Raw genomic sequence first — 13,146 nt, 5'->3', positions numbered from 1 at the left:
GAGAGGCTGATGCCTAAGTTCTAAGCACAATGTATAAAACGTAATTCACAACCACAATAAAAATGTATATTATTACTAGTTTGGTGAAGGACATTTTATCACAAAGAATTACACAAAGTGTGATCTGCAAACTAGCTTCAAAGCAAAGATGATTCACAAAATGTCTGCTCAGATGTCACAACAACTCATGTGATTTTACAAGCCATGGTTTTTTGTGTAGTGTCTGAGCCAAGTCTATACTTCTCAAAGGAAGAACAAAATATTAGTGAGATATATTGTCACCTTTCCACCACACAAACTAAATTAAGCATGGACTCATACCAGTTAGCCTATCCTCATATTAGCCTGCTTCACACATCACTTTAAACCATAGTTAAGCTTAAGTACAGTGTGCTGGTGCACGGGGTGGAATGGTTTGGCTCGTTTCTCTCTACAAAAAAAGTGAGCTGTAACCAAGGATTGTTCTTTGCTTGGGTTGAACATAACACTGAGCCAAACTATAACAAAGCTCCAAACAGCCCAACAGAAGCAGGAGCTGGGTATAAGCAAAGGGCCACAATTTTAATCCCATGCACAATCTCTCTACACATTCACCTTTAAATCATAATTAAACTAAACTTTGATTTAAATGATGTGTGAACCAGCTCACTATTTAGTGCAAATGCATTTTCATTTGCACTTATTTTGTACAACTTAAAAAGCATATTTGTTGCATTAGAAGAGTATTGTAGAAGATTTTACCTGCTACAGCCTTCATACAAGTACAAAAGAACAAAACATTAAGATAAACTTCAGCTTGTGCAGGAACCACATTGGCGTAATTTCAAAGCACATGTTTTTCAGATATCTTATTTCATTTTCCACGCTGTATCAGGTATGTAATTATTCTTATCGAGGTGCTGCATTAACAATTGTGTCACTCTGCTACTATAACGATTTAAACCTATTGGTCAATAAATGACATTATTTATGATGAATGCTGCAATTAGGCCATAATATCTTCTGGAAAAACAAGAACCCAGGGAATTAGCTAACATGTTCAAAGACAAAAACACTGGAAATGAATTATTTTAAATATAAAAAACCCCAGAACATATAATGCAGCACAATGTTGCTGAAGCATACATAAATTGTGAGCAAGTCCAAGAGCAGAAATGAGATGTTGAACTACATAAGATATTTACTAGCTAGAGGCTGCGCTTTTAGCCATGTTACTTACAGCTGCCAAATTTCAATGGGCACGAATGGGCATCCATAGGGAAGTCTTCTAAGTGCATTGGACATTCAGCCTGGACAGTAAGCCTAAAAGGGAAAAGACCACTGTATACTTAAGTCTGCTGTTAAAGAGTCATGAAAACCAATTCCATAAAAAAAACCCCTGAATTTACAGATTGCAGAGATTAATTACACAAAATCAATTAAAACTTAACCCTCTATTTGTCCTTTATTTGTTTTATTTGATCCTTCAGAGGACACTGCCTCATCACAACAAAACGGATCCCAAAACTATAAGGCCAGCTGAATGAAATGGCGAATTATGGAACTACAGGTTACCCATTAACATTCAGTTCAAAAATATGTGCCACATGAACACAGAAGTCCTATTAAAGGCACGTACCTTAAATAAAACTGATAAATAATTTAATGTTGATTGTTTCAATAAGAGCACCCCAGAAAATAAATGCATCAAAGCAAAGACTCATCTAGCAAAACTAGAAACATGCAGCAAACTGGTTTGCATGAAACACTAAGTCAAACCATGGCTTAGCGTGAACGTACAAGCATATGGGTTCCCATGGGCAACACACTAATTCCTTGGACCTCTTGCTTTGGCTTATTGATTCATCTGAACTCAGGCTCATAGGTGTTCTCATTCTAGACAAGCCATGTGCTGCAAACAAGGTTTGTGCTTGGTTTACAGCTTGTGGTTGGGCTGAAAGAGACAAACCACGAGCCTAGGTTCAAATGCTAAGCCCTGGATAGCGCAACAGCAGAAATATCAGTAGAGGAGTGCAGTGGCTGCAGTCTCCTTTTTTAGAATCCACATGTTCATGCAAAATGAACCAATATTTGCAAACTGATAAGTTTATGTATTTTTTGCAAATGTAACAGATCTCTGATCCACCTGTATTGGGGCATCTCAAAACTATTCATCTGCTAGTTTCATAGCATGCAATGGGTGGTATGTATGTGTGAATAGGCTACTAGGGAGGTCTTTAGATTATCAGGGCACTGGGGAGGATGCAGTTCTTTTCTGCATCCAGTACCTCTGGGAAATGGATGGCGTATTTTACCATGTTAGGAGTCTGCTTACCCGAGTGTTTGCTACAGGATGCCGTGAAATGAGAGTGTTAATAATAGGGATCATGCTGGCTTGATGCTAAAGTGAGAACAGCTTACCAGGACAGTGATCAAAAGACAAAATAAAATGTGCACCTCATGGTATATAAGAGAGTCCCGTCATCTTGAATTCGTAGTAGCTTATTTGGCATTGTCATGTTGTGAGCTACTGACTTCTTTCCATTATGAAAGAATGTATCTGGAGTCCAGATTTTGCTGGCCATTAAGTTGTTCAGTCGAAGAATGTTCATTGGACCCTTAAACTTTAATCGCTCATCTTTCCATCTTTGGCGGAAGAAAACATCTATTGTGTATTCCTGAAGTGGGGGGATATTAAAAGTGTTTTAAAGTTAGTTACTATCAGTCCATCTCAATAAAGTAAAAGTAGCACATTACCAACTTGGAGAAAAAGCAAGGAGAGGCAGGACAATCAATACATAAATATTTAGAAATTGTGTGTGTGTGTGTGTGTGTGGGTGGGTGTGGGTGTGGGTGTGTGCATACTTTCAAAGTTTTGCTGCACGTCTGCATGGCTCATGAAGTTTGCTGTGTACAATGCTTCCAAACTGTTTAAGTTTGGACTTTGATGAGTCTGTAGTGGATAATATAGCATGAAGGGGAGAAAATAACCAAAAATTGATTCTCTTCATGCCATGACTTCATAAAGTTTCTGGTATCATTAAGAAGATATTGTTATGTACTGAAGTTCTCACCCTGGGCCAGCAGGGGGATGCTGTAGATAGTTATGCAAATGAAGGATCGAAAGTGACGTTCAATGATTGGATACTTTGTATGCAAATGAAGGATCAAAAGTGACGTTCAATGATTGGATAGTTTTAGAAAGTTGCAACAGTTACGCTGTTCTGGAGCTCTATATAAGCAGGCTGACTGAGCTCTTCAGTTCAGTTCTGTTCTGGCATCTGAATAAACAAGAGCTGTTTGAAGAATCGCTGTGTTGTCTGATACGTTCGCCCACAACTTAACAGATATCCTAAACAGATCTGCAAGATCATAATGGAACTCAATATATGTTTAATATCTTTACTATATTCACTTCGCTGCATTCATGAAAAACAGATGCAGAAAAACTGGCCTATACATTAGATGCCATATTTTCAGACAGCAATAAATTTATTCCATCCTTCAATTTTATTACCTCCTCCAAAACATTTTTCTCAATTTTAAACATTTTTGAATGTTTTGTTTTATTTTAAAGGGTTGTTTTAAGTCCTTTAATAGGATATCCCCCAAAATACAAAAATATTCAATCCTGCAAAACTATGCTAAAGAATTTTGTTGCCTTAGCTATTTCCCTCATTAATAATACACACAATGATAAACATACAGCTTCATTTTACTACCTAATGTGTTCCAACTTAATTTTGCTAGCTAATGTGATTCTATGATGGTTGCTTTGCATATCGACAGTCCCAGTTCCTTGCAATTCAGTAGAGTAATTGCAAAAAAAGTGAGGTCTTCTTGTTAATTTGTGCCACAGTAAATATTTTTAATAGGAGTACAGTGCAGCATTTGATACACTTCCATTCTGCTAATTTTCTTCTGGTAATGCAAGCTTCAGTTTCAGCAGCCTGGAAAACAGGGAAATATCTTCAGAATAGGTAAAGCTGGAATACAATCCTCCACACACTTACCTGGGAGTAAGCCCCATTGAGCTCAACGAGCCTTACTCTTTAGTAAGAGTAATGGGTAGGATTGCACTGTTGGCATGGATATTTTTTGTCCCTCCTGATCCTTTTTCTTTCATTTCTCATGTTGCATTCACTTCTCTCTATACCAAAAACAGTAGGCTTGTGCTAATCTTGCCCTGCAGTAAGACACAAGCTCCTGTGTAGAACCAAATGGTGCAAATGACCTGGAAAGCCCGTACACTCCATCTTGGTAGTCAAAATAGCCCTGGGACTAGGTTTCTTGTGCTACACTCTTATCAGAGAGGTGGATGAAAATTGGGAAGGTGCCTGTTAGCAAGGGGTGAGTTAATTGGGCTATTGTTGCCAATTTATGTAGCTTGCTTTTTTATCAGTATTGCTTAACATATTAGCCCCTCGAGGACAAGTCATGACAAATGCTTGATGTTTCAGCATCTATCCTGAGCCTGCATTGGCAACAAGGCTCTGCAGGCTTTTCGTAGAATTGTAGAGTTGGAAGGGACGACAAGGGTCATCTTGTCCAACCCCCTGCAATGCAGGAATATTTTGCCCAAGGTGGGGCTTGAAGTCATGATCCAGAGGTTAAGCCTGTCTTGTAAGTTTTCACCTTCTTCTAATAAAGCACTAGCTTTGATCACTTGGGCATTTTTTACATCCTTCTTGGGAACCCCTGCACTAAACCACTTACACAGGCCCTCCTTTTGGCCTGTGGATAATGATGATAATGATAGTGACAACAACAACGTTATTATTTATACCCCACCCACCTGACTGGGTTGTCTCAGTCACTCTAGATAGCTTCCAATGCATACAAAAACATAAAAAAAATCAGGACAATAGGCAGAGTTAGCAGGTTTCCAAAGTAAGGATGCGCTGGGGAGTCATAGCAGCCAGATGGCGAATTCCTGGCTGGAGTTAGGAAGAGTGGGTGCGTGCCTGTGGCAGAGGTGCTGGATGGGTTTGGGGCTTCCCAGGATTGGTCAGCTGTCTAAGTAGATCCAGCAGCTATAACCGCTGCCCATGAGTGGCTGAATTTAACCACCGAAGCCCTTGGGGAAATGACTTGAAGGCTTCTGCAAAGTGGATGAAGTCCATGGAGGAGGATGTGGCTTGTGAAAGAGATATGCAAGCTACCGTCTGTGAAGTTCTAAGGGATTCAGGCGGAAAGTTAGAGAAGCAGGAAAAGGAGCTGCTCGCACTGGCTTCTCAATGTGCACAGAGAAGGGGACACTGTTTGCATAGCCCTAGGGTGCAACTATTCTTGGTCAACCTGATTGGTCACCATTAGGATGGGATGATAAAGCTGAGGACAGCACCTTGAATGAGGAAGGGGAAGTAGTGATGGTGATGAGGGAATGAGGCTGGCTGCACGTCCTTTGATGCAGGCTAAAGTGAAATAGTGTAGGGTTGGTGCTGCCCCAGCCCTGCCAATCTAGGTGAATACTGTTCATGGTGATAAATCTGGTGAGCTCATGGAGCTGGCTAAGTAATTTCATCAGTAGCCACGCGAAACACTGTTGGCCTGGCTGTCACATTTGTGGGATGAAGGAGAGGGCAGTTTGAGTCTCTTGATGGGAGAGGCAGTGAGCAATGTGGCTGCACACCCAGCCCCAAGGCAGCAGCTGCATGGGTCTCAGAAGATGCAAGGCAATCACTGTTTGCTTGATTGGATTATAGCCATGTATCAAGATGCTTGGGGAGCAATAGCAGAGATGGAGGTAGAACACCCCCCATAGCATACACAGGCAATGGCAAGTCCGCTCCACTTATGACTGGGACTTTAAACTCCTACTGGCAATTATGCAAGAACTGGGTGGGCCTTGAAAGCAGTGCAAGTTCTAGCGGGTGTGATAGACCCCTGACTACCAAGAAGAAGTGAAACCAATCCTCCAGGCTCCACAGAAGTTGCCCTATCAGGCTGGGGAAAGGTTGCTTCAACTCATATTGGAACAGGCTGTAGTGGCTGCAGTGTCAGGGGAAGCAAAGGGTTTGGCTCAACTCAGTCCGCTGGTGGAAGCCCTCTGGCCAATTGCAAGTTGCTGAAATGCTGAGCCCAGCTGGGACAGCTACTTGTGTAGTACTGGTACAAGGAGACAATGTGCCTAGAATTGTGCCTAAATGATATTTGTTTGCTTGTTAAAGGTTGCACCTGGAGTGGACAGCGGCAGTCACAGCCATCATAATCTGGAGGGTCCCAGGGTTCCTGTACTGACTGTATCCACACTTGTGCCAAGATGTTGCTGTACCTCCTGTAGACCAGGAGCTTGGCTGTCATCAACTCCCACAGCGGGAGTGGAAATCTCTACATCGATTGGACAAATCGATCAGCAGAAAATACTGGCTCTTATAACTGCTGGATCTGCACACAGATGCCAATGCAAGGACATGGTGGTTTCTTCAACATATTTCAAGCCATTGGGTAAAAATGATTATTGTGTGGTGCAATGTTATTTGAATGCTATGCTAAGCAAGTGCGCCCTGTCCTATCTATCAGTACCCCAGTGTGTACAAGAGTTGCTCTCTAATCTTACCTTCTCAGTCAATGCAATGAGACGAGAAGGGAAAATGTATCCTGAAAGGATTAGGGTCATACTAAGCAGATGTGGGATGGGTTCATATGGTTAAGAAGAAGAGTTTGGATTTGATATCCCGCTTTATCACTACCCGAAGGAGTCTCAAAGCGGCTAACATTCTCCTTTTCCTCCCTCCCTCCCAACAAACACTCTGTGAGGTGAGTGGGGCTGAGAGACTTCAGAGAAGTGTGACTGGCCCAAGGTCACCCAGCAGCTGCATGTGGAGGAGCGGAGACGCAAACCCGGTTCACCAGATTACGAGTCTACCGCTCTTAACCACTACACCACACTGGTGTTATGGCCTGGGAATAACTGGACCAGACCCCTGAGATTTACTGAGTGGGAACAAACGGTACCTATTGGGTATGTGGGAACTATGCCTGGCTGTGGTTGCCCCCAGGGTGGCATGGATGATGTTACCTGGGTCTGCCTTGGGTACCGTATCAGATGATGCCAGCCCTGTCTAGTGACAGGGCATTAAATTGGCGAACCTGGAAAGGAAGATGGACTTTGATCAGTTTTTAACCATGGTGATAATTTGATAGTATTGATTCCACCTGCTGGAATTATGTTCACCATGATGAAGGTCAGTGAGTTTGCTGAGATAATGCAGGCAGCTTTAAATACCACTGCACTGGGGTTGGTTGCCCTCATTGAGGAAACCTCTGCCGTGAAAGCAGCTGTCTTGCAAAACAGGCTAGCTTTATATATGATTGCAGCTGCTCAAGTAGGGTGTTGTGGTTTTATAAAGCAGGGGTGCTGCATATATGTCCAGATAAACCTAGCTTCCTAAGTAAAAGGATGCATGCTTTGTATCAAGATAGCACTAAGACAGCCAACTTGGAACAAGAAACATGGAGGATTGTGACAGAGGTTCCAAAGGCTTGGAGGATGGTGGCACTGCTTATTAATTTATGGCTGTCACAATTACAGTGATAGGATTGATTTTTGTTTTGTTTTGTTTTTATATTGTTGTGGATTTTGCTTGCAGCCGAGTAACAACTCCCCTCCTCTGAGACCCCAAGGGAACTACGGAAGAACACATGGGGCAGATTGTGTAGATCCAAATGGTGCAAATGTCCTGGAAGGCCTGTAAATGCCACCTTGGTAGTCAAGATAACCCCCGCTTTGAAACTTTGAAGCCTTAGTTTTGGTTTAGTTAGTTTGGAGAGGGGAGGCTTCTCGTGCTGACTGCCTTATCTGAGAGATGGGTTAGGAAGGTGCCTCTAAGCAAGGGGTGTGTTAATTGGACTATTATTGCCATCTTACTTAGCTTGTTTAACATATCATTAGCCCCTCACAGACAAGTCATAACGAATGTTTGCTGTTTCGGAGTGCAGCAGGGCTGTGGAGGCTGTCTTGTCAGTTTTCACCTTCTTCTAATAAAGCACTAGCACGGATCACTCTGATGTTTTTGACATCTGTTTTTGGAACCCCTGCACCAACCCACTCACACTGGCCCTCCTTTTGGGCTTGTGGATCAGGGCAGTTCTTGTTGAACTGCCACCCTCTTCAGTTATAGCACAGAGTCAGACTTGTTCAAAGTCAGAAGTGCTCTATAAGGTGAAATCTATGAAATTTGGCTGGGCGCACACACCACTGAATTCAAAAATTGACAACTTAACCTAAAAGCCTCAAGATGAAATCTGGCTGAGCTTTCTCTACTCCTGTATGCAACATTCAATAGAAGAGATATTCAGTTTTATGGAAGGTTTGGATGTGAGTGTGGGATGTGATGTTCCAAATTCGATTCAGTGTAGGCCATGGCAACATTCCCACCTTGAAAACTTCTCCTTTCATAGAATCATAGAGTTGGAAGAGACCACAAGGGCCATCGAGTCCAACCCCCTGCCAAGCAGGAAACACCATCAGAGCACTCCTCACATATGGTTGTCAAGCCTCTGCTTAAAGACCTCCAAAGAAGGAGACTCCACCACACTCCTTGGCAGCAAATTCCACTGTCAAACAGCTCTTACTGTCAGGAAGTTCTTCCTAATGTTTAGGTGGAATCTTCTTTCTTGTAGTTTGGATCCATTGCTCCGTGTCCGCTTCTCTGGAGCAGCAGAAAACAACCTTCCTCCCTCCTCTATGTGACATCCTTTTATATATTTGAACATGGCTATCATATCACCCCTTAACCTCCTCTTCGCCAGGCTAAACATGCCCAGCTCCCTTAGCCGTTCCTCATAAGGCATCGTTTCCAGGCCTTTGACCATTTTGGTTGCCCTCCTCTGGACACGTTCCAGTTTGTCAGTGTCCTTCTTGAACTGTGGTGCCCAGAACTGGACACAGTACTCCAGGTGAGGTCTGACCAGAGCAGAATACAGTGGCACTATTACTTCCCTTGATCTAGATGCTATACTCCTATTGATGCAGCCCAGAATTGCATTGGCTTTTTTAGCTGCCGCGTCACACTGTTGGCTCATGTCAAGTTTGTGGTCAACCAAGACTCCTAGATCCTTTTCACATGTACTGCTCTCAAGCCAGGTGTCACCCATCTTGTATTTGTGCCTCTCATTTTTTTTGCCCAAGTGCAATACTTTACATTTCTCCCTGTTAAAATTCATCTTGTTTGTTTTTGCCCAGTTCTCTAATCTGTCAAAGTCGTTTTGAAGTGTGATCCTGTTGATTCATATTATGGATGCTTGTTCTGTATTCTTTTATTAATACTATTGCTACATGTTTGTCATGGTCTTTTGGCCAGAACAATAAACTTATAAACTTGAACAACAGTAATTAGAGATAGACAAATCTGTCAATTTCAGTTTCGCACCCCCCCTTAAATGCAGTTTGCCATGTTTCTGCATCAGTTTGATTAAAAAAAGAAAAGTTCTCACAAAAATCCATCAGCATTCTGATGCATATTTCTTCTAATACACACATTTTGCAAGCAATTTTCCATATTATGAGCATTTCTGTTATCCGCACTAATATGTGCACTTTTCTTTGATACGCTTGACCCTAATTTAACATTGGGGGGGGCAGGTTTGCAGAACCAAAATCGCAAAATTAAAAGAAGTGCAAATTTTGAAGGCTACTTGCATTTCGGTTGACGCATTGCTTCGAGAAGCATGGATTAGGTAGGTCCGTGTTGAAAAGTCACCCAAACTGAATTTCTCTCCCATCCTTAATAAAAAGGTAAAGGTAAAGGTACCCCTGCCCGTACGGGCCAGTCGTGTCCGACTCTAGGGTTGCATGCTCATCTCGCTCTAGAGGCCGTGAGCCGGCGCCGTCCGAAGACACTTCCGGGTCACGTGGCCAGCGTGACGAAGCTGCAGCTGGCGAGCCAGCACCAGCGCGGCACACGGAAACGCTGTTTACCTTCCCGCTATAAAGCGGTCCCTATTTATCTACTTGCACTTAAGAGTGCTTTCGAACTGCTAGGTGGGCAGGAGCTGAGACTGAACGACGGGAGCTCACCCCGCCGCAGGAATTTGAACCGCCGACCATACGATCAGGAAGTCCTAGGCACTGAGGTTTTACTCACAGCGCCACCCACGTCCCTTTTCCCATCCTTAATAGTAACTGTGTATTCCTCAACCAATTCCCAAATGGTGAGAAGTTTCAGGGGTGCAACACATGCTGAACTATTGAAAATTCCATACATCTCTCTCATATATTCAGCACAGGGGTCTTTCCAATGTCCCAGTGCACTCTTCAGAATTGTCATCAGGATCTCATAAGTGCCAAGTAGCAAAAGTATGACTGGGTTTTCACCAGAATAGAAGTTCTAAAAGCCTATTCTAGTACAGTCATACCTTGGGTTACAGACGCTTTGGGTTGCACGATTTCGGGTTGCGCACCGCGCCGAACCCAGAAGTACCAGAACGGGTTACTTCCTGGTTTCGGCACTTGCACATGAACAGAAGCACTAAATTGTGCTTTGCACATGCACAGAAGTGCTGAATCGTGACCCGTGCATGCGCAGACGTGGCGCTGCGGGTTGCGAACATGCTTCCTGCATGGATCACGTTCGCAACCTGAGCGTTCACTGTATTACATGAGCAGCCTGGGAACCACTGAGGCACAGTCCCCCCCCCCCAAAAAAATACCGTAAGGGTAGAACAAGAAGTTTATATGGGAAGAATCTGTAATATGCCTCACTCTAACACCATCTGCATTGCCAAAACTCTCTAGTGAATTGCCAGAGTGGGTCTAAACTTCAGTCTGGGCAACTGCAAATATGCCTTGCATGGCCAAGACTCCTCTAATACACCGAGGGGTCAGTAAAAACCCTCCCTTCTTGTTGCAGTGAAACTGGGGCTTCAGAAAGAGTCCAATGCATGATGGATTTAACAGTTAAAATACTTTGGGCAGCACTGAATTCCTACAACATGGCAATGAAGACAATGGGGACACCAACACATTTTCTAAATCTATCCTTCTTTTTCCTGATTGTAAGGAAATGTGCTTTACGTTTTTCTAAATGAAGTGAATATGCAATTAGCTGTTTAAATCAAGACTTAACGTTATAGGTTTCCTTTGTCAATTATGGTGATTAACTGTTCAGAGTTACTGATTTGTTTTTCTGTTTTGTGTTTTAGGGGAGTAACTTTCTTTTTAATTTTTTTAAGTGAACACAGCTTTTCCTCTCAGGCTAATGTCAGAATAAATTTACATCACTGGCTTCTTTGCAATTCTTTAGGGCTTTTTCATCACAACACTAAGCTTACACATTTCATAAAAACAGCTACAAGACAGCTGAATCTCCAAAGGTGCAATCTGCTTTATCCTTGCACTTTGCCTTCCTTTTGATGGTCTCTATTATTCTACATAATAAAGCCGAAAATCATCTCTGCATCCTTCACTCAAAGCATTGTTACTAATGCACTGAGCCTAAACTTGTAAAGCAGTGATTGAAAGTAAGGTTAGATTGGGAACAAATAGAGACATCCAGCTTACTTCGAAGGAGTCTGGGGGGCAGAATACCATGCAGTTGCATGTACACCGTGAAGTGAAAAGCAAATGGAGAGAAAAAGACTGCTTAGCTTTTGCCCTTTAGTCTATTCCCCCCCGCCCGAAACTCCACCATACCACCAAGCAGCTTTTATCTCTGCAAGGTTCTAGATCTAGTGAGATAAAATGGGTCTAGATCTAGAATACTGGTGGGAATACACAGCTGAGAAATACAGAGTTTCTGGCAGATGAAGTTGATGGACTATAAGGAACTGGCGGAAATGACTGGCAGAATCCGAGACCAGGGAGAAGAGTCGGTGGAAGAAGACTGGAAAAAGTTTAAAGACTATTTACAGAAATACTGTAAAATTAATGAATGTTAGAAAAATGTTGGAATGAAGTTATATGGCTTTAGTAGAAATGTTATAAGGAATTAGGTATACATAGATTAATAGAGTATTAAAGGAAAAAATAAGGTTAGAATGTGTTAAGATAATTATAGGATAGAAAACAGAGGAAGATGGAAAGGAATTGCTGAAACAATTAACAGAAGTGGAATACAAAAAGGGAGGTGTGAGGAGGTCATGGAAATAAGTGAATGAAAGATGGGATAATGAAATTGTTTGATTTATTTTATTGTTTTTGTTTTGTTTTGTTAGTTCAATGTGTTTAATGTGTCAATGTTATGTAGTGTTTTTGTATTGTATTGTATTGTTTTTGTAGTGTTTAAATTGTTGGAAAAGTAATAAATATTATTTTTTTTAAAACAGAGAGAGAGAAATACAGAGTTTCACTGCATGCAATTGCAGGATAACAGTAAAGGTAAAGGTAAAGGGACCCCTGACCATTAGGTCCAGTCGTGGCCGACTCTGTGGTTGTGGCGCTCATCTCGCTTTATTGGCCAAGGGAGCCGGCGTACAACTTCCAGGTCATGTGGCCAGCATGACTAAGCCGCTTCTGGTGAACCAGAGCAGCGCACGGAAATGCCGTTTACCTTCCTGCCAGAGCGGTACCTATTTATCTACTTGCACTTTGGCGTGCTTTCGAACTGCTAGGTGGGCAGGAGCAGGGACCGAGCAACGGGAGCTCACCCCGTCACAGGGATTCGAACCACCGACCTTCTGATTGGCAAGTCCTAGGCTCTGTGGTTTAACCCACAGCGCACCCACATCCTTTTTTGGGTTTCATGTAGTTTGCACCTACTGAAGTGAATCACTTTAATGCTCCAGGCTGACACAGATGCATATTCCTGCATTACAGGGGGTTGGACTAGATGACCCTCAGGGTCCCTTCCAATGCTACAATTCTATGATTACATTACTCTAGGCATGAAGCAAGAGGTGTCTACTAATATGCAGGGCAACCTATATCATTTGACACGGATTTAAGCTCATCTTAAGTAAGACCATTTGGGTTCTTACCTGTAAAGGGGATACCCCTACATGTAAAAAGATGGCCTCAGTGGGACTTGAGCTCCACCTGGTGGTTGAAGGCAAATCTGTAGCTCCAAATAGAATCTTCAAAAATCCCTATCTCCTCTGAAATTCTGTTTTCCATTATGACAATCCAGAGAATGAGAAGCAGAACAGATAAGAGGAACAGCCAACGAAAAACAAACAAAGAAACAAAAAACACTCTCTGCTGGATAAATAACCAATAAAAGGTGGTGG

At 42.5% G+C, this 13,146-nt stretch overlaps 1 protein-coding gene and 1 long non-coding RNA gene across 5 annotated transcripts in view; both read right to left on the bottom strand.

The window, feature by feature from the left end:
• The window catches only part of GABRA2 (gamma-aminobutyric acid type A receptor subunit alpha2), a 74,790-nt gene that overhangs the window by 23,939 nt on the left and 37,705 nt on the right, over positions 1-13,146 (bottom strand). For all 4 annotated transcript variants that reach the window (XM_081020111.1, XM_081020112.1, XM_081020113.1 and 1 more), the window contains 2 exons: positions 2,437-2,657; positions 1,220-1,302 (listed from right to left, as the gene is read on the bottom strand). In XM_081020111.1, the coding sequence (XP_080876237.1) occupies positions 1,220-1,302; positions 2,437-2,657 (304 nt within the window). The remainder of the gene's footprint in view (positions 1-1,219; positions 1,303-2,436; positions 2,658-13,146) is intronic.
• On the bottom strand, positions 3,599-13,066 carry LOC308484979. The gene is made up of 3 exons (XR_013990258.1): positions 12,898-13,066; positions 7,001-7,071; positions 3,599-3,929 (listed from the first exon to the last, which is right to left on the bottom strand). It is a non-coding gene; the product is annotated as an uncharacterized lncRNA (long non-coding RNA).

Source organism: Podarcis pityusensis, assembly GCF_964106645.2.
Source record: "Podarcis pityusensis genome assembly, chromosome: 9".
NCBI classification, from domain to species: domain Eukaryota; kingdom Metazoa; phylum Chordata; class Lepidosauria; order Squamata; family Lacertidae; genus Podarcis; species Podarcis pityusensis.
Note: the sequence above shows the minus strand (reverse complement) of the source record. Positions and strands in the feature narration are given on the sequence as shown.